The 22,656-nt window shown below is 46.3% G+C and overlaps 1 protein-coding gene across 2 annotated transcripts in view; it reads right to left on the bottom strand.

The window, feature by feature from the left end:
• The window catches only part of MMT (methionine S-methyltransferase), a 33,680-nt gene extending 11,302 nt beyond the window's left edge, over window positions 1-22,378 (bottom strand). The window contains exons 1-5 of one of the 2 annotated variants that reach the window (XM_086818092.1): window positions 21,831-22,378; window positions 13,163-13,359; window positions 12,828-13,039; window positions 12,596-12,691; window positions 11,691-11,879 (exon numbers count right to left, since the gene is read on the bottom strand). In XM_086818092.1, coding sequence (XP_086674218.1) covers window positions 11,691-11,879; window positions 12,596-12,691; window positions 12,828-13,039; window positions 13,163-13,178 — 513 coding nt within the window. In that variant the 5' untranslated portion in view covers window positions 13,179-13,359; window positions 21,831-22,378. The remainder of the gene's footprint in view (window positions 1-11,690; window positions 11,880-12,595; window positions 12,692-12,827; window positions 13,040-13,162; window positions 13,360-21,830) is intronic. The other variant, XM_086818091.1, reaches the window with a different exon arrangement.
• Window positions 22,379-22,656: the final 278 nt, after the last annotated feature.

The raw sequence follows: 22,656 nt of genomic DNA, 5'->3' as shown, positions 1-22,656 counted from the left end.
AATCTACCAACAAGGTTCTGACCAAAATCTTGAAGAAGATTATAAATGCCAACAAAAATGATCGGAACCAGAAGCTAGATGCAGTCCTATGGGCATTCCACACATCTTACAAAGTCTCAACACGGCAAACACCATTCAAACTAGTCTATGGGTTGAAGGTAGTAATGTCCATGAAATTTGTAGTGTCCAGTTTGAGAGTGGCAATCCAAGAAAAGCTACCAATGGAAGAATCCTACGAGCACATAATGCATGAGCTCCTACCCTTAGAAAAAGAAAGATAACTTAGCTCTCTACAAGCAGAGATAGTGCAACGGAGAAGAAAAGCTTGGATTGACAGGCATCTCAAACACAAAATTTTCAAGCAAGGAGACTTGGTATTGGTCTACAACTCCAAGTTGGGATCACACCCCGAAAAATTCAAAATCCGGTGGATAGGACCATTCATGGTGAAAAACCCAGTCAGTCAGAATGCCTTCACATTAGAAAGCCTGGATGATATACCTTTTCCCAAAACAATGAACGGCTTCAGGATGAGGAAATACATGGATCAACCAGTGGTAGTTACACCAGAAGAACAACAAGCAGAGGACAACGAGCTAGTCCGGAGCATCCGCTGTCGCATGAACTCACTAGCGGACAATGACACGGAAAATCCAAGAAGCAACAGAACCACGGAAGAATTCCGCAAGGGTGGCCAGTCCACAAAAGAACACAATTCCGCAACCAATCAAGGCCAGGTCAGCAAAGAAGCAAGCGACTAAGTGTACGCCAGCCAACTCCACGTCAGCAATGCAAATTGCCACAATGTCGGCATAAGTAACCGCATGGAGGACAGCTATCACAACATCATTAAAACTCCACATGCAATGGTAAGATGGGGAGGTGACAAGCAAACTTTAATGCCTTTACGCCAAGACGGCGGGAATGATACGAATTAGGAGTCAAATCACATCGAAAAGTGAGAAGTCAAAAATAACAATGCTCCAAGAAAGGAAGGAAAAAGGAAAAAGCATCGCAAAAAAGAGCACAAGCAGCCAAAACGAGGACATTCTCAACCCGCTTTCTTGCTCACAGCTCCCTCACCAATTCGCAACGCTCTCAAAAGACAAAGCCATGCCGAAGATCACCAAGACTCTATAGCCAGACAAGAGGCCAAAGAAAAGCCTCTGCATGCCTATGATGATTCCCGACATGAGGAAGAAAGAACACCACTTGATCGCCAGTGGGGGAGGACCTTCAGGACCCTGAGGATGGGGCAAGCTTATCAATCAATTCCTTGAAACAAACACTGTACATGTGGAGGGAAAGGAACCCATAAAAATCTCAGAGCTCGCACTGCACCACGCACTAGGGTTGCCGATGGATGGAGCGCTGGACACAAGCATAAAGCCCAGAGTGAAGGAGGAGATTCCAAAAATAGGCAACATGCACCAAGTAAAGGATGTGGCAAATGAGACCCGGCAAGAGCAATTTATCTTCTTCTTACAGAATGTAATGTTCATGGGGAAGCCTAAAGATATGTCAAACAAAAACTACAGGCTGCTCAGAGCAACAGAAGCAGGAGAAAAGATCAATTGGACTGCCATCTACAAGGAGAATTTGGCAAAGAGAGCAGCCACATGAGCCAAGGAAAAACAACCAACCGTGGTGCATGCACACCTAGCAGCCATTGCACAGGCCGCTAGGTCTGTGCATCTCAAGTCCGGAGAATCCTCCGTGAAACGACCACACCACGAAGCTTGAGGATCCTTGAAGCCCACCAGAGTGACCTTTAGCTCCTTTGAAGATGATGTGGATGATGAAGAGGAGTGGCATAAAATCGCCCAGAAGGCCACCAAGAAGAGAAAGCTCAGAGTAGACTAAAAGCTATTGCCTGACCCGGACAAGGTTAAGAAGCAGAAAGCATAAGAAGAAAGAAAAAGACAACTGGAAGAGAGACAGAAGCAGGAAGCCGCAGAAGCAGAGAAGAAGAAAAAGCTAGAAGAAGAGAAAAGGAAAAAGGAGGAAGAAGAAAAGAGGAGGAGGAGAAAGAGAGAAAGAGGAAAGAAGAGGAACAACAGAAAAAGAGAGAAGAAGTTCAAAAGGGAAAGCTGTCCGTAGGGGTGGAGCTGTCCATACCACTGGAACTTCAGCCTTGGGTGGCAGCTTTGGCACATAAGATGCAGGAAGGACCAAGCCACAGCCCCAAGCTACCCGGAGAACTAGAGGCACAACTCCCCACCCAGCAGCTGCACATGAACAAAGGACGGGCCCAAAACATTCTCTCTCATGCCCTCACTTCCGTGGAGGAATATGAGTCAAAGGCCCGGACCACCATCAATCAGATGTGCACCCTGAATCAGCAACAACACGAGCTGCTCAAAAATACTGCAACTAAAGCCAGGGACTTGGAGAGCAAAGCAAATGTAATGGCTCAGCATAATGTAGAAATGCAGAACAAGCTCGCTCTAGCGGATAAGGCCTTAGTCTAGCAAAAAGAACTAAGTGAAGGGAAGATCAGAATCCTCACCAGCGAGAAACATGCTCAAAGCTTAGGTGAACAGGCTCAGAGCAGAGTTAGCGGAAGCTCAAAAGCCAACCAAAGTCTGGGGCGACTCCATCCAAGGGCTAACAGAAGAAGTGCTGGAGAGCACAACAGCATTGGCGGTCGCCCAGACAGAGGTCCAAGCCCTGAAGACCCAGGAAGAAGAAGAGATTGTATGCCTTTCGCTTGATGCTAAAGTGATGATCATTAAAACAGCGAAGGCCAGACTCAGCAAGGTCTGGGACCAAGCCCTGAAAGCCCTACTACAAATTCAGGAACAAATGGCTTGCAAGGCACAAAAGGTCATCCATGACCTAGACGAAGATGATGATGCAGACAAGGAACAGCAACAACAACAGCAGCAGCAACAGCAACCTGTAGGCCAGGGGTCCCCCATCCAAGTACTTCCGGAAAGGACAAGCAAGCAACAGATGAAGACCAGAACCTGATCCTAGCCCTGAAGGCCACTGCTTGGAAGGCAGCTCACTGGGAGAAGGAGGTTAAAAAACTAGCAGAAAGACATAAGGAAGTACACCAAGAATTCCAAGATACCACACCCTCCTAGGAGTATGCAGAGATTTTGAGAAAGGCCACGGAAGACAGAGACAAGGCCAAGACACAGGCAGAAGAATACAAGGAAAAGCTCGAGAGGAGCACAAAGTTTGAAATAGACACAATCAATGAGATAAACGCGCTAGAAATAGAGATGCAGCGCTCCAAAAGCAAATAGAGGAGGCACGTCCAATGGCGGAAAGGGTACAACAAACCCAGAAAACTAGATTGCAGTGGAAGCTAGAGCTGCGTGAAGCAAAAGAAGAGGCCGCCAGGCTACAAGCAGAACTTGCAACGGTGAAGGCTGATGCTGAATTAGCCACGAACAACCCGAAAATGCTGCCGGCCGGCGACCCAAGGAAAGAGCGCGGAGAGCTGCTGGTTGAGGTCCGAAAGCAGCAAGATGCCAACCAAGCTCTAAACAAAGAAAATGAGCGCCTGAAAGACAGACTAGCCATCAGCTCAGCAGCCCCATAGGCCAACACAGATAATCCATTCTTTGAAGCCTCCCATGTAATGTTCTCGGAACTGTTGAAGGCTAACAAAGAGCCACCACCATACTTTCAGAATGGAGATAGAATAAGGTCCATACTGACCAGGAAACCCCTTCCTCCAGAGCATCCATGCTCTCGTACTTGTTCTCTCAGACTCCGGAGGGAAGGAAGATGCTCCCACCAAGGATGCAACCACCAACCAGCGTCGATGCTGGAAGTGGGACACAAGAGATCCAAATGCGGAAAAGACACAAAGTCCACTTCCAAAACATCCGGCAAAATACGAAGAAGCCGCACAAGTCGAGTGGAGTCCTATCCCAATGGCAAAAAAGGAAATTCTAAGGCAGACCCCACTCCAAGAGTTTTTGACCTGCAGACTCCGCAGACCGGGTCTTGGGTGCACAGAAGAGCAGGCAACAAAGTTGAAGAGGATGCAAAAATATGCCACCTACTCAGATAATGTATACATTCCGGACTGAACTCCTCCAGAAATGTTCATAAAGTTTAAAGATAAATTTGTCAAGGAAACGGATTCCGGAGCAGAAGCTCCAGCACCGGGTGTGCCAAGTGTTGCGCCCAGCGGCTCAGTGGCAACAGAACACTCAATCGGACCACCTTCCACGTCGAGAGCACCACCTCGGTACTGCACGTGTGAAGGTGGCACACGCTGTAACCACCAGAGTAGCCGTTGCCAAGATCAAGAAGACAAAGCTTAAAAGGATGGCTGCTCACTACTGCAAGGAGTTGGCAAGCACACAAGTTCACAAGGGATGCACGAGTTTGAAGATTGCAAAGGTTGCATGCTGCAATTAGCTCACAGCTAGTAGTTCACAGCCAGTAATGTGAAGCATAACATGGTTATAGTTCTTAGGAAGTAGTAGCCTTTGTGTCAAGCAGTTGCTCTGTAGTGTAATCTTGTAATGATTCTGGAAGAAATATGGTAAACAAAGAGCAATGTTGTTATTCATTATGTCTCTGTGTTACTCTCTGCAATGTGTTGAATAAGAGTATTGTGTCTCTGTTTTATTAAACATGTTGTGCACCTAAAAGAGAGTGAGAGAGTTACATAGCGGAGTGAGAGCAGAGTGAGCGTATGTGAAGTTCTAAAGCCGAGTAGTGTGCCGAGTGTCCCCATGACCACTCTAAAGTTGGTGTTCAAATCCAAAAGATCTGGCGGGTGGCTACACGTCTCCCACGGTATTGCCACCTGACTGGTCTGTTACTTCAGCCCACTGTCTTGCCATTCCGCCAAGAGAGAAATCAACGAGAAACACCTTCCCTTAAGATGATCCATAATCTCAACAGCTATCTTCACATACCCCTCGACAAATTTGCAGTACAATCCTTATAATTATTTAATTTGCTCAAAATCTTGGGCATGACCACTTCACCTAACTTCCATTTTCTCACAAACTTTGCGGAGTTCTATCTAAAAAATTTTAAATGCTTCACTTCTTTTGAAAGTCGAACTTATCACTTTTCACAATAAGAGAATACTTCCTAAGCAATCAAAACACGCTATCAAGATGTTCAATGTGTTCCTTCATAGATCTTGATATGCAAAATCAAAGATGTACTTTTAATTTTCTCAATCATAAAAGAGACAAACATCATGTTCTCTTTGGAAGTTTTTTTCGGGATTCTCAATAAGTCCAAAGATTGTCAACACCCTCGAATTTCCACTTTGATACCATTTCTCATGGTGTGGACAATGTCCTTTGCCAAAAACAGCACACGTTATCGAACAACATCAAGTTCTTGACAAATACATAGTTCAAAAGTTGTGTATCATAGCGTATCACATATTGTGATCCTAACATCCAAATCCTTGATCTCGCTATTTATTCTTATAAGTTCATAAATGTGAATGTAGGATCCCACATATCGGATGATAAGCAACAAGCATGTGCTATTCTCATAGTAAACCTCTACTTCTTTAATCCTCAAAATACACAAATATAGTACTGTTTGCATCATGTGCACTTACTTTATTGAGGTTTAATCTTGGCACTCTCTTCACTTTTCTTAAAACTCAGTAATCCAGATTCAATTCATACATCTAAAACAAAGGACTTCATCTTTGGCCTTCTGAAAATCCTCAAGTAATAGAAGTTGTAATACTTCAATTTTGACTTCTTGGGTTTACACTTAAAAACACCTTCAGCTTTAATAAATTTTCCCTTCCTTTTATTGAACACAAAAAAGTTTCTTAAGACTTTACTTTTGAACTTCAAAGTATCATAAAAGATGTGGGCATGCTTAATAGGAGACTCTGATTGCACACGTCACTGATAGTCACAATCTAATGCCCTGACCTAACCTTATCGAAATATTGACGCGAGGGCCATATCTGCTAATCCGTGCAGTTAGCGTGCAATTGACCAGCCCTGACCTTGTTATAAAGGGCCAATATTAAAATTGACCTTTGTCGAAATACTTTGGGGCCACAACTTCACATTAACAAAATTTATTTTTACATGGGTGGTGGCCACCCATTCAAGGCCAAGGGCCATGTCATGTGCATCCCACACTTGGATGCCACGTGGACATATCTGTACAACTGGTGCAGGACCTAGAGTGGAAAGTTGGAAACTCGTCCCATGTGACCCCCAATCCAGGAGAAGTCAGCCAGGGTTCCACTCTAAGCATCCAAGGTCAAGTGTACAAGTCCCGTGCATGGTCTTGTTCAAGTGTGCAAGTCCTGCACATGAAGCAATGCCAATCTGTACTTGTACTGTGAGTCACCCTCTGGAATGATGTCAAGTGTTCTGAGTGTTTGGTTGCCAGATAACAGGCATCTGTGTAGGAAGCATGTAGACGAAGGGGGGCAGCCCTTTGGGCTACCCTAGAAAAGGGTTGATATCCCTTGCCTTAGTGAAGGGATAGGCCTTAGGCCACCCTTGTGGGCCATCTTGGGGGGCATGGTGCCCATGGCCATTGCCCAACAGCCAAGCATGGCTGGGCAGGCAGGGTAGCCAGGCCTAGATGACCTGGACAGCCTGTCGGCCAGGCCTAGGTGGCCTGGACAGCCTGTCGGCCCCAGGCCCACAGGCAGTCCAGCAGGCAGCCAGGGCATAGTGGAGCGCTGGACTACAGTGAAAGAGGCAGCCATTTTGCACGTGTGAATAGGCACCTATTTATGGGCATAAGAGTTACAGGTCGTGGGGTATTTTCAGCAGGCCAACCCTATTTTATGCCAGCCGACCAGCACCTAGAGGGGCTATAAATAGCATAAGCCAGAATCCCATTTGTTATCTTACCACTCACAAAGGGTTGAAGGATTCCAAGGGCCAGGACAGCCAAGGAGAACTCTACAGCCAAGGTGAAGGTGAAAGGTCAAGAGTCAGAATATTCTTACAGATTTGCATCATTCTAATAAAGCAAATACACCATTCGTGGTGGGGGGTCCTATAGAGGGTATTCGGGACCCAATATTCTCTCTGTCTCTCTCTCTCCAACGACCCCCCCTCCCTCCCCCCTCCCCGATGGTGGGATGCTATCACTCATCTGATTGTGCCCCTCTTTACATTATCTTTCTTGTTCCACAGACAGCTTGTATCGGACCTTTGATTGTAACTTTTGTCTCATTAGTCATTCTAGCCTTTTAAAGACATTAATATGACATTTCATTTCATCATCTCTCTCTCTCTCTCTCATGTTTGATATTTTGGAGAGTGGTATACCATCTACTCAGAGCTGATGTTGCTCTCATACTTCTATGTTCTTAGTATTCCATGATGAGTTTCCGTGGACAGTTTTGTATCACCCGAGTGAGATAGCTATGTTTATGTTTTCTTTCTGTTTTATTTTCCATTCCATGTCCCGTATTATACGCAGCAAACCATCGGTCCCACATGATATTATCCAGTGGAGGCACTCTTCCAGACAGTCACATACATTCACAGGATTAGTGCCATGCCCCCCTAGAGACTCCCGAGGCTTGCCCTACAGTCCTCCCAGCAACTAGCGGCAGATGGGCACGAGTCATGGTATAGCCGCCCCACTCCAGTATGACCCGGACTCCCCATTCATCAAGCTCTCTCAGGATGATAGGCACCAGGTGATCAGATATGATTTATTGGGACTATCCAAACAGGATACCGGGATCACAACACATGAGCCACTCTCACACAAACGGCAATACTACATGGAAACTTTCATGAGGCTTATAGAGGATGGTTTCATACTGAGGGCCAGATATCTTGACATATACATGTCACATGCCATGCGGATTGCAGTGGGCCAATTGCGGGTGTCATCACACCGCTTGAGGATAGAGACAGGGAGAGCCTTGCAGATACCTCGTGAGGAGAGGATATGCACTATGTGCCAGCAGGAGGTCGAGTCAATTACATGGAAACTTTCATGAGGCTTATAGAGGATGGTTTCATACTGAGGGCCAGATATCTTGACATATACATGTCACATGCCATGCGGATTGCAGTGGGCCAATTGCGGGTGTCATCACACCGCTTGAGGATAGAGACAGGGAGAGCCTTGCAGATACCTCGTGAGGAGAGGATATGCACTATGTGCCAGCAGGAGGTCGAGTCAAAGGAGCATTTCATATGCAAATGCAATGTATATCATGAGATTCGAGGGAGGTTCCACTATCTCTTCAGAGAGGGGTTTGGAGCCTTATCTAGGATCATGGATTACCTAGATCAGCGGTGCCTGGGCCTCTTCCTACTAGAGCTTCACCACCACAGAGACTCACTAATTAGGGAGTCCAGACCCCATGGGAGACACCCACCCCGGCACCAAGCGACCATCACTTAGTTCTTCCGACCACGAGAGGATGCCCCGGCACCAAGCGACCATCACTTAGTTCTTCCAACCACGAGAGGATGCCCCGCCAGCTATGGATGACATACCCACAACCTCACCGAGCCACACATTCTTGAGTGCCCAACGCCCCTGCCAGACCCCACTCTAGCGTGACTCTAGACCGGGCCACAGCACTACAGCGAGCCCGACGCCCCAGACTCCCTGGACCTTGCCAGCAACACAGACATCAGCCCCAGTTCAAGGAGATCTTGGAGAGGCACAGAGCCACCTTCCCACGCCCGGCACATCTGCAGAGCGGGCTAACCCCATGCTCGATATCCTTGACAGCCCCCTCCCCCTACCGGGGGGTTAGCTCCATAGGTTGTATGATGATGGTCCCACTTTGTATCATATGGCTCAGATTTGACATTCTCAGCTCATAGCTCTAGTCTTTGTTTTCTTTTGTACCATGACGAGATTACAAGGACACTATTGTATCACTTTTGGTCTCATAGACCCACTGGGTCTTTTGAAGACGTTTAATATAACTCACTCTCTCTCTCTCTCTCTCTCTCTCTCTCTCTCTCTCTCTCTCTCTCTCTCTCTCTCTCTCTACATATCTCTCTATATTGTGCGTTATCTTCGTCACGAAAGACCGCCGAATTCTATCCGTTGAAGTACCGATCTTATTCATCAAGCTTCCGCATGTTACATTGGTATCAGAGCTTCAGGTTGGTTCTGAGATAGCTACGCATGTCTCACCCACCCTTACTACATCGTGCATGGATGAAACCATTACCCGTGTCTTGATCTTTTGGTAGTGTGGTGACCAGGCAACATTGTATCACGCTCAGCAAGGCTCAACACTGATGGTGTCCCAGATGAAGATGCATAGTCCAAGAAGAGTAACACAAGACATGGAAGAAGTTCCCAAGAGGTTGGTTGGTGGTGTTCCATAAGACCCAAGGGGAATGGCAGCCTGGTGAGTTGGATGCCACTTGGGGCATACCAAGAAAGGCTTTCAGGAAATGGTTCCAAGGGAGGATGATCCTCCAAGGGGTGGAGGGAGAGTGCCAAACTTGATACTCAAGAAAAGAAGACCAAAGAAAGTGTTCAAGGACATGGCAAGAAGGCAAGGGGACAAAGATGAACAGATGCACAGATCTTCAGATTTGGAGTGGAATTGGAGACCAGGTAGGGTTTTCACTGAAAAGGTTGCCAGGAAGGGAAGGATGGCAAGTTTGGGAATCCATGAGGAAACAAGGAGATGATGACAGTCATCCAGGGTCAAAAGTTGGAATCCCGTCATCAAGTTTAGCAGAAGGAGATGCCATGTGCATGCTCATGGACATGCAAGATCCCAGTCCTATCCCTTAAGGGCAGCAAAAAAACAAAAGGACAAGGGCATTGAGCAGGGCACAGGGGATCCCAAGAAAGCATCCGGTGGGTGCACGATCTGGCCAACAGAGGACTTAAGGTCCTACATGGCTGGTCGGCAGCAAGCTGAATATTTATTGTATTTTCTGCAGGCCAGCCTATAAATAGGCTCAGCCAAGAAGCATTAGAATCGTTCAGTCCTATAGGGACTGAGTCAGTAGACTAGGACTTTTTGAGAGTCAAGAACCCTTTTGATGGGGCAGCCTATGGCTTGCCAGAACTGTATCCTTTTTGTATACTTTGAATATACTGAAAACTCAGCTATCTCTCTCTCTTGTCTCCATCTTCTACTTGGGTTTTGCATCAGGCATGTTCCAGGAACCGTGTTTAGGGCTGAAAAAAGACTCCCAGAGCTTTCGCATGTGACAGGCCAACTGCATGGCCCCTCGACTATGGCAAGGCTGCTCGATCAGAGCCATGTCTGCCAAACCAGCTACCCACCTAGCCTTGACTGCTCGCCTGCCATAGGCATAGTGCCCATGCAAAGGCTTGCTCGAATGATGTGATGGTGTGTCATACTCTTCCGATCCCTATCTGAGATAATCCTCTTCAAAAGTCCATGCAAACAGAACACCTCCCAAATAAAAAGCCTGGCCACCTCCTAGGCATTTACATGGAATGAGGTGTGTTTGCTTATTCAACCGATTGATGATTGTAAGAATAAAATCATTCTCGAACCTCTGGCACTTCGGCAATCCAACTACAAAGGTTCATGAAAATGTCCTCCCATGGCAACCACCAGAACTAATAGTGGATGAAGCTTGTTGGCTGCTTTTCTCATGTCTGGCTTTAACGTTTGACAGACCTAGCAAGACCATACATATTGATACACATGCTGCTTCATGTGAGGTCAAAAGAAAAAAGAGACAAATCAGCTTCTCCAACATGGGACCCTCATCTAGGTGTCCTAACACAGGAATATCGTGTGCTCACCCAATGGAAATCGCCACCTTTCGCTACACATACTAAGTCCTTGTAGTACAACCATCCATTGTTGAATTACTCTTGAAGTCTAGATCCTCAGCATATGCGCCCTTCATCCACACAACACTCACTCTTACATCCTTCCATTGTGTGCGCTGTATGTATCCTTCAACTAAGCACCTCAATTACCACATTCTTCTTAACCAGAATGTAATCAATCTTAAAAGTGAACTAGGAGAGGAAGAGCCACAAGTGAAGCTGCACAGAGATAGATCTTGTGAGTGAGTGAGCAAGTATCTCAGCGATTGATGGTTCGTGCGAATCCAAAACCCTGAACCAATCAGATTGTGCCGCCACTTCTGAAGTGCACCACCACGAGTAGCTCCTACTAAAACGTGGAATATCATAACTTGGCTCGACTGTGCTTTCAACTCTTAGGCAACCTGGTGCCCATACTTTACAGGAGGAGAGGCATTTAAAGGTGCTGCTTTTTGTGCAGCTTGGCAATGATGCGCTGCTGCCTAGGGTGCCATTTATGGCTTGCGTATCCTGTGAATAGCTAGCCGTATGGGACTCTACGGGCTGGGCACTTGGGGGAGCCTATGGTATGTGCAGGGCAGAAAGCATCGCACCTTGTGATGAGCAAAAGAAGGCCGATCGTGTGTAGTGCACCATGCATGGGCTAGTCGGGTGATTGTGTGCTAGTCATCTCCTCTTGAATATAGAGAGATGTCATGTAGGTATATCTTTATCAATAAGAAGGCTATACCAAAGAAGAAAATGTTTGTTACAAGCTGTTTTCAGGCATAACATTCAAGCATAACCCTTTCAACTTGCTTGCATAATGGATAGATAATCATAGACCATTATCTTTATTTAACTGTCTCACTAAGCAACTTTTCAATGCTACAAAATACCGTTCTGTACCAGATTTAGATAGCACAAACCCAACCAATTAAAAGTTTAAACATCTTCCAAATCCAATCTTTTACCTGATTTACTCTAGTCTGCCATAATTTAGAGATACGAAATCCTCTTCTTTCAAATAGCCGCTCACAAACAGCTTGTCCCGGACGCCCACCAATGTTGAAAATCATGGTACCAGATGGTTTGACAACTGAGATTCCTTCCTCAGCTGCCCTTGCTATCAGCCCCAGCCCGAACTGATCCTCCACAAAACCCTAGAAATTCCATATAGAACAAGATAAGATGATGTAAAGCCTCAAGGAGGAAGGCCTGAGGGTGGGGGGAATCAGCAGTCCTCACAACAGAGAGATATTTTCGCATTGACCCAATTCGAGGACAAACATATGACTCGAGTTGGAATCATCTTGATCATCTTTTGAAAGACACAGTATTTGTATCGACAAAACAAAAGCAGCACCACTTCATTCTACAAACCTCTGAACTCTTGAAAATCAGCAAACAAATGTAATGCTTTTGATTGGTAAATCAGGAAGATTATGGAAGCATGATCAAGAAACTTTGTTCTGCAATCTTGATTTTGTACACCCATGCTCATGCAGATTTACATTAAGTGAATTTGTGTTTAGACTACAGGCATTCCTATATAATGCCATACTTGCAACTTGCACAACACATCAGAAATTTCTTCTTGTAACACACTTCAAAAACAAAGGCATGCCAGAACACAAATCCTGAATAACAAAGGGATGAAGAGAATACAAAGTGTTGAGGCATGCATGGACTTGAGAGAAGCGTGTTACGTGAGCAGACTATAAGCCAGCAATTCGAAGAATATAAGTGCAAGAAAACACTGGCCTTCTCTTCACAGAAAAGAACATTAAAACATTTAAAAGTCACTCATTGTTTCTTCGTCCAAAATGAGAGTCATGTATAATGGCATAGGACGAATTAAGTTCTAGTAAGCTCATACCTGAAGCGCACAATAGTTGCTAAGAGAGTACAAGAACTCTTCGCTTGCATTTTCAGAAACAATTTTTTGCATGGCATGAGGATCTGGATTCAAAATCTGCATGAAAAATGATGGTTAGCACATCAAGAGATGCAGTCTGAACATGCATAAGGGATACTGTCAGGTGTGGCAAAGAAGAAGATTGAGAAAAAAAAAACCAAAACATCACATGAAAGTTGAAACATAGGCTGACCTGTGGAATACATCCAACAATTCGATCGAGTGAAATGTTGTGCGTCCTGCAGTAAGCAAGCAGGTCTGATTCGTGAAATTCTACTCTGTCAAGTAAGGTTCTGCCTTCATGGTCAACAACTGGGGAACCATCTTCACTGAAAGCATTCAGATACAAGTTGATCCAAGCAGCCTTTATTGCTCGAGGATTTATATCAAGACCATACACCTGTGCTATAAACAGCAACCAACTTCTATTTATCCAGGGAACATAATCATCCCCTTTTAATGGAGAATAAGCATGGGCAGAGGCACAATTAAATCCAAGATCAAACAGCATCTCGAACAGTAAATCACCTTTCTTGGAGACCATTTCTCAGCAAGTGCAATTGAGATCCATCCATTTCCACAGCCAAGCTCTGCAATATCCCGATCTCTAAAGACGCTGTCTGGTAGCCTATTGATGCCCTCAAAGAAAGTAAAAGACCAATCTTCTGGAATGAATATGCTAGGAAGCTCCAGTAGAGTAAGGCTTTGCCTCTCTTCTCGAAAACCTTTCACAACATAAGTTTATCACAGCAAGGAGAGCAAATATTTAAAATTATCAGGAAATCGGTAAAAAAATACCACCACCACCTTTTTTAAAAAACTTTTCTTATGATTCCATGGCAACAATTAAGATTGTGTTTCCTTCCAATAAAACCTTTTCAAACCTCAGGAACACACATGCTTGTTCCCCATAAACTATTGGAATTTTAGGCTTGTTCTCTTTTTCGGAACTTCCTTTTCATTTTTTCCACCTCACCCATTACTTTTCCTTCTCATGCATACCCTCATATTTTAATTTCCCAATCATGAGAATCATTAAGTATGAGCTGTTAGCTTTAGCTTTACCTAGAATCAGGAGTCCACTATTCACTTTGTCTCCTCGTTTTCAAGCCTCTCATACGCTCTCTTTACTCCATAGTGTCATATTGTATCAGCTTTCTGGCTCACAACACTGTTGACTAGTTTATTTGCTTTCAGTCTTTTCCATGACTAAGTATTCTCATGGATTCAGTGTACTACTTTTTGGTCTCATAGACACTTGGAGCCTTTTCAGCACGTTAATGATGATAAAAAATATATTATATTTGAAGGCATGCGTTTTTGCTACTTGCTTTTGGCTTTTTGGAGAAAGCAAATCGCATCCAAGTTTAAAAGCGAAGGGTGGTCGGGTGGTATCGCATAGCGCATCACCTTGGGATCGCAGGGCGACGAGAGTCGTTATGGTGTGGCGCTTCTCTCTTTGGCTGGTGGTCTGCCCTACAGTACGCACAGGCGAATAGGTTCATTATGCTGAGCAGACCTGCGCAGGTTTGCAGGAGTATGAGGGCTGGCTGCAGGAACGGCATCCAGACGCAATGTGCTGTGTGTGTGCTGGCTCCAGGGGTCGCATCCAGGCTGTTGCAGAAGCGCACGTGGGCTGCTGATTGTGCACGCCACTGTGCTATGGGCGATCGTGCTACAGTGTGGTGCCTCTGTTGGGCTGCGTGTGTAGAAGCAGCCAGGCAGGCGAACCTTTGCAGCGTGGAGCAGGCCTCTTATTGGTGGCGGCTGCATGTGTATTAGCAGCCAGGCGCGCAACTTTCAACAGAGAGCTATGGTGCAGGCTCTGATTGGGATACAGAGGATCAAGCTAAGATGCACAGGATGATGTTCTTGGAGGAGATGTGTTGTTACTCTTTGTCTTGGACTTATGTGTATTCAAGGATTGCTTGACACGTCCTCTATCTTTCTCTCTCTGGGTTTTGGCAACCGTGATTGGATGGTATATCTGTCATGGAAACAAGACATTGGTTTTCAAGAGGAAACAGGACTTTGGTATCGAGGAAACAGGCCTATGGTTTATGGGATACAAGTCTTTGGTTTATCGGATACAGGTCTTTGGTTTCATGTGGAAAGCAGGACTTTGGATTCAAGTGAACAGGTTGTAGTTTCTCGAGGTTACATGCAAGCTGAGGCTACAAGAAAGGACATATGGTTTGGTACAGCCCTACTGCTGCTTGGGAAAGGGTTTGAGGGATCCATGGTAGAGATGGGGAAGACCTTTTCAAGCAGGGAGGTGTTGTACAGGTGTGCCTTCTCTATGGTATGCTGTGCTATAATAACGAGAGAGCACTTTTGAAAGTCCTGGGTGAAACCATAAGGGATCCTATTGGTGGAGGATTCTACAAGTTGTACTTTGTACTCAAATTCAATCAAGTAAAGAAATACCGCAAGGGATGCCACTGCGTTTTGGGGCCAATCAGTGTCCTTGTACTATTTGCAGGAGCACTCTAGCTCCCCCTGTTTGTTTTCTTTTCCAGGTCCCCATGGGTGATGAAGTGTTTTGTATGTGAGTGTTAGTTTCACCGCCCGTCAAATTTCTAAAGGCCGGTTTCACTCTCTCTCTCTCTCTCTCTCTCTCTCTCTCTCTCTCTCGTGTGCGGGCGCACGATTGGCCAGCTCAGGGTATCCTTCCATTGCCTCATAGTAGAGACTGGCAGAGCCAAGAATATCCCCCAAGAGGAGTGGATATGGAGAGTATGCACCACACGTCACATGCACTCTACACTGTAGTGCATGGTGACAAGCCGGCTCATCATCATCATCATCAGTGCAACACTGTACAGTATTAGTACCTTTTAGGATGATATTTGTCATACATCGTGACCCCATTGTAATCCTCAGTCCAGGATAAGTCGAGCACGAGCTACGTAGGTCATTCTCAACCTTAGATAGTCAGTCAGTCAGTCCAAGTCCCTTAACCCACTTGAAGAGATGCATTCATACATGTAGAGTTAGTAGAAACCTTAGGATTTACATTAGAAAGCACTCTGCATATTGCATATCATTCATCCATTGCATATAGATCATTGCAGAAGCCTTGAAATAGCATCTGGTAGCCTTAGAATATTTATTAGGATTTATCTGGCATTTTTTCCACAATTTCCAGCATTTAACACCATTCGTGTAGCATTTTATATCCAGTTGGCCAGGGCCCAGCATTTAGTGCCAACCGACCAGCCCCCAGTATAGTATGGCTTGCTTTGCTCATTCATTCATATCATCTCATATCTCAGCAATTAGCATCAAGCGCTTCAGCGTTTCAGTCTTCAGTCCATAGTTCACTTCATCAACCTGCGTTTTGGAGAAGCGCCTCATCCTACAGCCTTAGGAGCATCAACGCATGTGCATCCAGCCCTCCATCAGCAAAACGCAGCAGTTTTCAGCATTCACCCTTGAATTTTCTGCGTTCAACCAGTTTTCAGCATTCATCTCTTCATCGTTTTGCTACAGCCAATTGGTGAAGGTAAAACTTAGCATTCATATTCATTTACAGCATTCATACATAGCCTAGAATAGTCCCAAACAGCCCCTATCTCAGCGTCAGATTTGCAACCTTCCCTCATTCCATTGGGAAGAGTGCATAGGCTCGAGATTGGACATCATTGGTGCTTCTACAGACGTGTACAGTTCAGCCCGACTCTTGGTCTTTCGAGATCTTGCGTTTGGCTTATCGTCAGTCCACTGTCAGTCTCTTCAAAGTAATAAAGCAAATACTATTCCGGTAATGGGATAGAGGGCCCTTGAGTGGGTAATTCGGGACCCCATACGGTGTACAGTTTCCATCTCTCTCTCTCTCTCTCTCGATCTCTTAAAGTTTGAAGTCTCAAAGTGGATTGCTAAACTCGCGAAACTCAGGATACAGAAGACGGTGTGAGCATTTGTGTGACACGATCCTCAATTACAAATACTTCCACTGCATGTTACACTGCAACGATCTTTTCACGAACAAAATGCCTCTGGATGACCGTGGCATCCACCAGTGGAAACCCAATCCCGCCAAGTAACCCCTACAACCTCACCACCTCGCAAGCAGCACCATAAGCAACCCGGTACTCTGCCCACGGCTGTCGAGGTTGGGAGGTGAGTCCGGCATGCACCCCCTTCACGTTTGTTTCGTTTGTTTGCAGGTTTGGAGTCTTGTACCAGGAGCGTTCCACGAGGAGATTCTATGGGGATTTGAGAGGTCCACTGGGAATGTGGGGAGTGTCGGGATCTTCACATGCTTCTCAAATCTGCCATTACGGGGGTGTAACTAAAAAAGGTGGGTGGGTGGGAAAAATGAACTAAACGTGCAAGTGGCTGTCCAGCAAATCAGCCCGCCTTCCTCTTGCTTCTCCACTTCCCGAATGGTCCAAAACAGTCCACCAATCAGCAACAAAACAGCCCTCCTCTTGCTCACACAGTTCCCAAGATTTATCAAGAGCCTAGAGCTCTAATACCATGTCAAAATATGCAGCGGAGATAAAGACAAAATCTGAGAACACAAGAGCAAGTGCACTGCAGAAAAACACAACAATAGAGAGGGAGAGAGAGAGGCGTGTAACTCTGCTATATACACAAGAAATCCCATATCTGGAATACAAGCTGTGTGTGGGGGCAAGGGGCCATGCCCCTATGATTCAGTCGGCCAATAGCAAAGACAGCCAACAGCAACAAGAAGACACCCGACCAACCACAACCCTTGTCGGCCAGCTTCTGTCAGTCGGCCAGCTTCTGTCAGTCGGCCAGCACACATGTCAAGTCGACCAGCTACATAGAGGAGCAGGGAGCAATAGGAGCAGTCAGCCATCACCTAGATCAATCCAAGAGCCACAGGACAGCCTCCCACACTAGAAAAAATAGGGAAAAAATATGATTGAATAATTTATGGTCTCATAGACCCTTGGGGTCTTTCATAGACGTTAATAACTCTCTCTCTCTCTCTCTCTCTCTCTCTCTCTCTCTCTCTCTCTCTCTCGTTCCATCAGGAGAGGGAGAGGGAGAGGGAGAGGGTCAGACGGGCCTGGATTACCCTCCTTGTCACAGCCACCACCATTACCTACACGTGCATGGTATTCCGAGGTAGTGCAGTGGTTTTATGCACATGGCATACAGATGGACAGTGTCCCCCCCATAGTCACAGGGGACGTGGGGGACGGACCCCTGGGACGGGGAAAAGCCGTCCCATAACGTGCGGGAATGGAAACGAACAGGGAATGGCCAGGGGACGTGTGAGCCCACGTTGTAACAAGGGGACGGTGATTCCAGGACAGCGGGACGTGTGGGACAGGACTGGACGGGATGGTCAGCTGACCGTTGCGCAACGTTGACCAGTCTACCGTTGCGCCCTATAACCGTTGAGTGCCATGTAGCCGTTGGCCCTCCCCAATTGGCCCATGGCTATAAGAAGAGTCCCCATTGGCACATGCTATAGGAACTTCAACTTTCAAGTCTTCAAGTCTTCAAGTCTTCAAGACTCACCTTGGGCCTCCTTGGCACTTGCTCTAGCCTCTTAGCTCTTGCCTCTTGGCACTTGCAACACTCCTCAAGGCTCAAGCAAGGCTCCTCAACTTTCAAGGCTCAAGTGGGAAGCTCATTGGCTCAACACTCCTCAACTTTCAAGGCTCAAGACTCAAGTGGGCATTGGGCAACCCGACAAGGCTCTAGCTCTCCTCAAGCCCTCCTCAAGCCTCAAGGCTCAAGTGCATTGGGTAAGTTGTAATTTCAAGTTGTCACTTGTAGTCTTGTTGCTCTCCTACACTCACCTCTTGCTCTAGCCTCTCCATTGGCAAGCCTCTCCTACACTCACCTCCATTGCTCAAGCCTCTCCTACATCTCTCTACACTCATGGTCTCACCTCCTCTTGCTTTAGCCTCTCCTACATCTCTCTCCTACACTCACCTCCATTGCTCAAGCCTCCTTGGCACTTGAGTCTTGCATGGCATCTTCATCGCCACCATCCCCTGCACCTCGTTCCGGCGGCGCCAATACGAATAGAGGAAGGAGGACCGAAGGTTGGTCTTGGTGGGAAGAGGTCAACTCCGATCATCCCGGAAGTGGAGGAGGCTCTTGCCCATGGTCTTGCAAGCTATGTCCATATAGGCGAACGGGTGGAGCGGATAAAGTGAGAGCTCACCTCTTGCATGAGCCCGATCATGAGGTCCGATTTTGTGATCAGGTCACACCGGAGACAAGGAGGAGGCTTCTTGAACGTGTTGCCGCACATGAGGCCTTGCTCACCTCTTGCATGAGCCCGGTCATGAGGTCCGATTTTGTGATCAGGTCACACCGGAGACAAGGAGGAGGCTTCTTGAACGTGTTGCCGCACATGAGGCCTTGCTTTCAAGGAGGAAAGTGCCGCATGTGGCCATGGATCCCGCAACACTAGTGAGGCCATCCCAAGGTTCCGCATCCACATCGGCATCCCCATGTGCATCCACTTCATCGGCACCCGCGAGCGCATCACCCGCCCCACAAGAATGGGCCCCAACACCATCCTTCTCCATGCCGACCGCATCCACACACTCACGCCGACAAATTATTCGAGGGTAGTTGGGACCCCAAGAAGAAGGAAGAGGTGGATACAGCCATAGCCCGCTTCTTCTTTCATGACCACATTGCTTTCCATGCTGCCAAGTAATCAAGAATTAAGATGTCTAGCTTAAGATCTATCATTTTACAATGTTCCTCTTACAAGTTACTTGAACTTTGAACTAAGAAGTTGATTGGTTATTAAATTATTCATTTTTTGTGGATAGATCGGACTACTTCAAGGTCATGGTGAAGAAGATAGGGGAGTATGGTCCAAACTATACGCCCCCATCATCGGAGTCCTTGCGCACCACATTGCTAGAGAAGGAGAAGAGGCTTGTGGAGCAGCACACCACACCCCCTCGATCCTGAGCACCACGACCCTCCATCCGATAGATCCAGGAGATTCTCCGCCAATATAACATGCTCCCATCACGAAGGCCTGGCGTTCCCTCTGCCACCAGATCAGTCCTAGCCAAGGCAGGTATCATCATTAGCTAATCACAGCATATCTCACTCTACACAGGATCATCTGCTGATTACCTGTACATACCCTAGTATTAGATGTTTTCTTTTTACGTTTTCTTTCAGTTTTCCATGGCTCCGTATATCCATGGTACCATTGTATCACTTTCGGTCTCATAGACTCTTGGGTTCTTTCATAGACGTTAATCTCTCTCTCTCTCTCTCTCTCTCTCTCTCGGGAAGCCCCACAACACACTCTACGACTGCAGGGCAAACTAAAGAAGGTGATCAACAAAATAGAAGCCCGCATCAATGCAAGCACGGAGAAAATTAACAGCCCCATGTGATCCTATGCACAGGAGAGCTTTGTTATCCTCCGAGATTCTGATGTTCCAGGAGGAACAATGTGACAAGGAAGTACCTGAGTTGAAGGACGCCCATGACCAAGAGCTTGCAAACCTGAGAGAAGAACATGAACAGGACATGGCAGCACTAATGGCTGAAATGGCAGAACATAAGGCAAATATAGAGAAGGCTGGGGGCAAGGAATCACAGCAGGCAGCCCTCTTGTTAGAAGTATATCAGATTTAAGAGGCCAATGCCAAGTTCCAGGAAAAAATATCTTGGCCACCACGGTGGGCTTACGCAAAGACATTGACGCTAGGTTGAGGTGGTCGAAAAACAGAAGACGCCTGTGGACACGGGCCATCATGACCACTATGCTGGAGGAAGAAGGGTAGGCAAGGCAGGGCACTCAATGAGTGCATCACAGAGCTTCCCGCAGGGACCCCTTCTAGGGAGAAGCGCAGCTATGCCAACAGATGGGTACACTTTGTTGATGCATGGAAAGCTGTGCACGGAGAGGGCCATCCGCGAGGAGCACAGGAAAGCCAGTATGATACAGGTCATGGAGATGCATAAAGCGGGGAAATGGGCCATTTACCAAGATGGTCATGTGATCATCTTGAACCTTCATAAACAAGCCACTACAGTAAGCTTCCATCACTCCTCAGGCAGAAAGGCTAGCACGAAATACAAAGACAGTCCAATGTGATCATATTTTTCCATTCACTAGTAGCAAGTGTAGGTTCACATGAACTATGGCATATTCACACCATCAAGGTTGAATATTGATGAGAGCAAAGTATACATTCTAACGGAGAAAAGAAGAGATTTTCTTTTAAGAAATTTACACACACCAGCACACCCGTGAGCAGGCCCTCCCCCTTGCAATGTCACTCCCGGCTGCAGCAAGCAATTGAACTCAAGACCTCCCGCTCAAGACTCCAATCCCCTCACTGCTTGCTATGTGGCAAGAGCAGAGAATTAAAAGGGGAGTATGCACCAAGTTCCTGAATGGCAGTGCTACAAGCTGATTCAAGGGCCTTCATAGCCCCGTGAGCAAAAATAGTGTTCTTTGAACATGTTACGATGCAAAACCTGATTGTACTTCTTAGGCGAATTGATCATACTTTTGCAAGTTCTTATAGATATTAGGGGATGGCTACTTGTGTGGTCAGGAGAGTTTTCTGTATTTGACGTAAGAAACTCTTAAATTTCCACCAAAGTTAAGCCTTGTTCCTCCACCTACTAAATTCTAAGAAGAGAGCAGCTCTGGTATAGACAAAATGGAGTTTCTTATGACCACTCTTACAAGTAAGCTAGGTGTTGCATGTGGCTCGTGTCAACTTTTCCTTTTTAGACGAGTACTGTTTCGCTACACTTCCCTGAGACCAAGCTTAGGTAGCAATGAGAAGTTTAAGAAGCTAAGGTTGCACTTTGCTTGTTATTGGTGAGGGGGGAAACCCTCTTTCCAAGTTGCCCCTGGCTGGCTTTTGTTGCCTTTTCCTCTTGCGATTCTGCTCCAGAAATTCCTGCATTTTCCTGGCTAGGGATTGATAAGTGCAATGTTAACATCTTCTGCAAACCAGGAGAAGCAACACAGTAACCACTGGCAGAGATTGTGCCTACTGTAAGGCATGGTTCTTGCCGATCCAATGCAGGTTATATTCAATACAAAGAGCCGTGTTGGTAAAGCATGGAATGGAAACCAAGGATCGTGTATATTTACGAGAATGTAAGCGCATGTAGATGACCGTGCGCTGAAAACTTCGTTAAGAAGCTGAGGCTGTGCAGCAACAGTCATGCATTTTGCAGAAGGCAGAAGTGATCACTTTACCTTCGTAGCCGGTGAGAGAAAGGCGGTGGATGCGAAAGTGGAAGACAGAGAGGCTGTCTGATGCATCGGCCCGGCAGTCGAGGAATTCCTGCACATAGGCCAAGAAGACGCGTGCTTCTGCGCGAGTGCTGGGATTTTGCAGCCTCTCAAGGACTCCCTTCAGGGCGCCGTAGGCCTTGTCGCTGGACTCGCTGCATTCCTTCAGAAAGCTCTCCACCTGCATTTTCTCAGGCATCCTGAAGCTGTGCAGAACGACCCGGATCAAGAAGCCCGATCCGCCACAATCCACTTGCAGAAATCTTGGTTCAGGTGCTAATCCCACTCTTAACACATTCGCCGACGGTTAAGCAACATTTCGTCAAAAGATGGTGGCAAGAGAGCAGAAGCAGAAAGCAATCTTGTGCAGTTTGATCAAGCAAGAAACGCCGACGATTTCTGTTGAAGATGCGAGAGCTAGGTGGCTATGCTTGTCTGCTGCTACCGCTTCCAAGGTAGTGTACCGTGGTGTCCTCACCAAACAAATGAATGTTTGTTGTCGGTGTCGAACCTTCGGCTGCAGGGAAAAGGAAGCCAAAGGGCATATCAGGCGCCGCCACGTGGTTTTGAAATCATTACTACCCGGCTTCTACCTACACTTTTTATTAAAAAAATCAAAGCTTAAAATTCAAAAAAAGAAAGCCCCATGATATTTTAAAATCGCCCTTTTTGCTTTTGAGAGGGCACTATAACAAAGTGCAATCAGTCTTTCCACTTAATTGATTTATTGCATCCATTATATATATATATAATTGATTATCTTCCGATTTATTGCATCCATTAATAACAC

The sequence above is a fragment of the Cibotium barometz genome, chromosome 24 (assembly GCF_041138505.1).
Source record: "Cibotium barometz isolate CiBa-2024 chromosome 24, ASM4113850v1, whole genome shotgun sequence".
Taxonomy (NCBI): Eukaryota; Viridiplantae; Streptophyta; class Polypodiopsida; order Cyatheales; family Cibotiaceae; genus Cibotium; species Cibotium barometz.
This window is presented reverse-complemented; position numbering and strand designations above follow the sequence as displayed.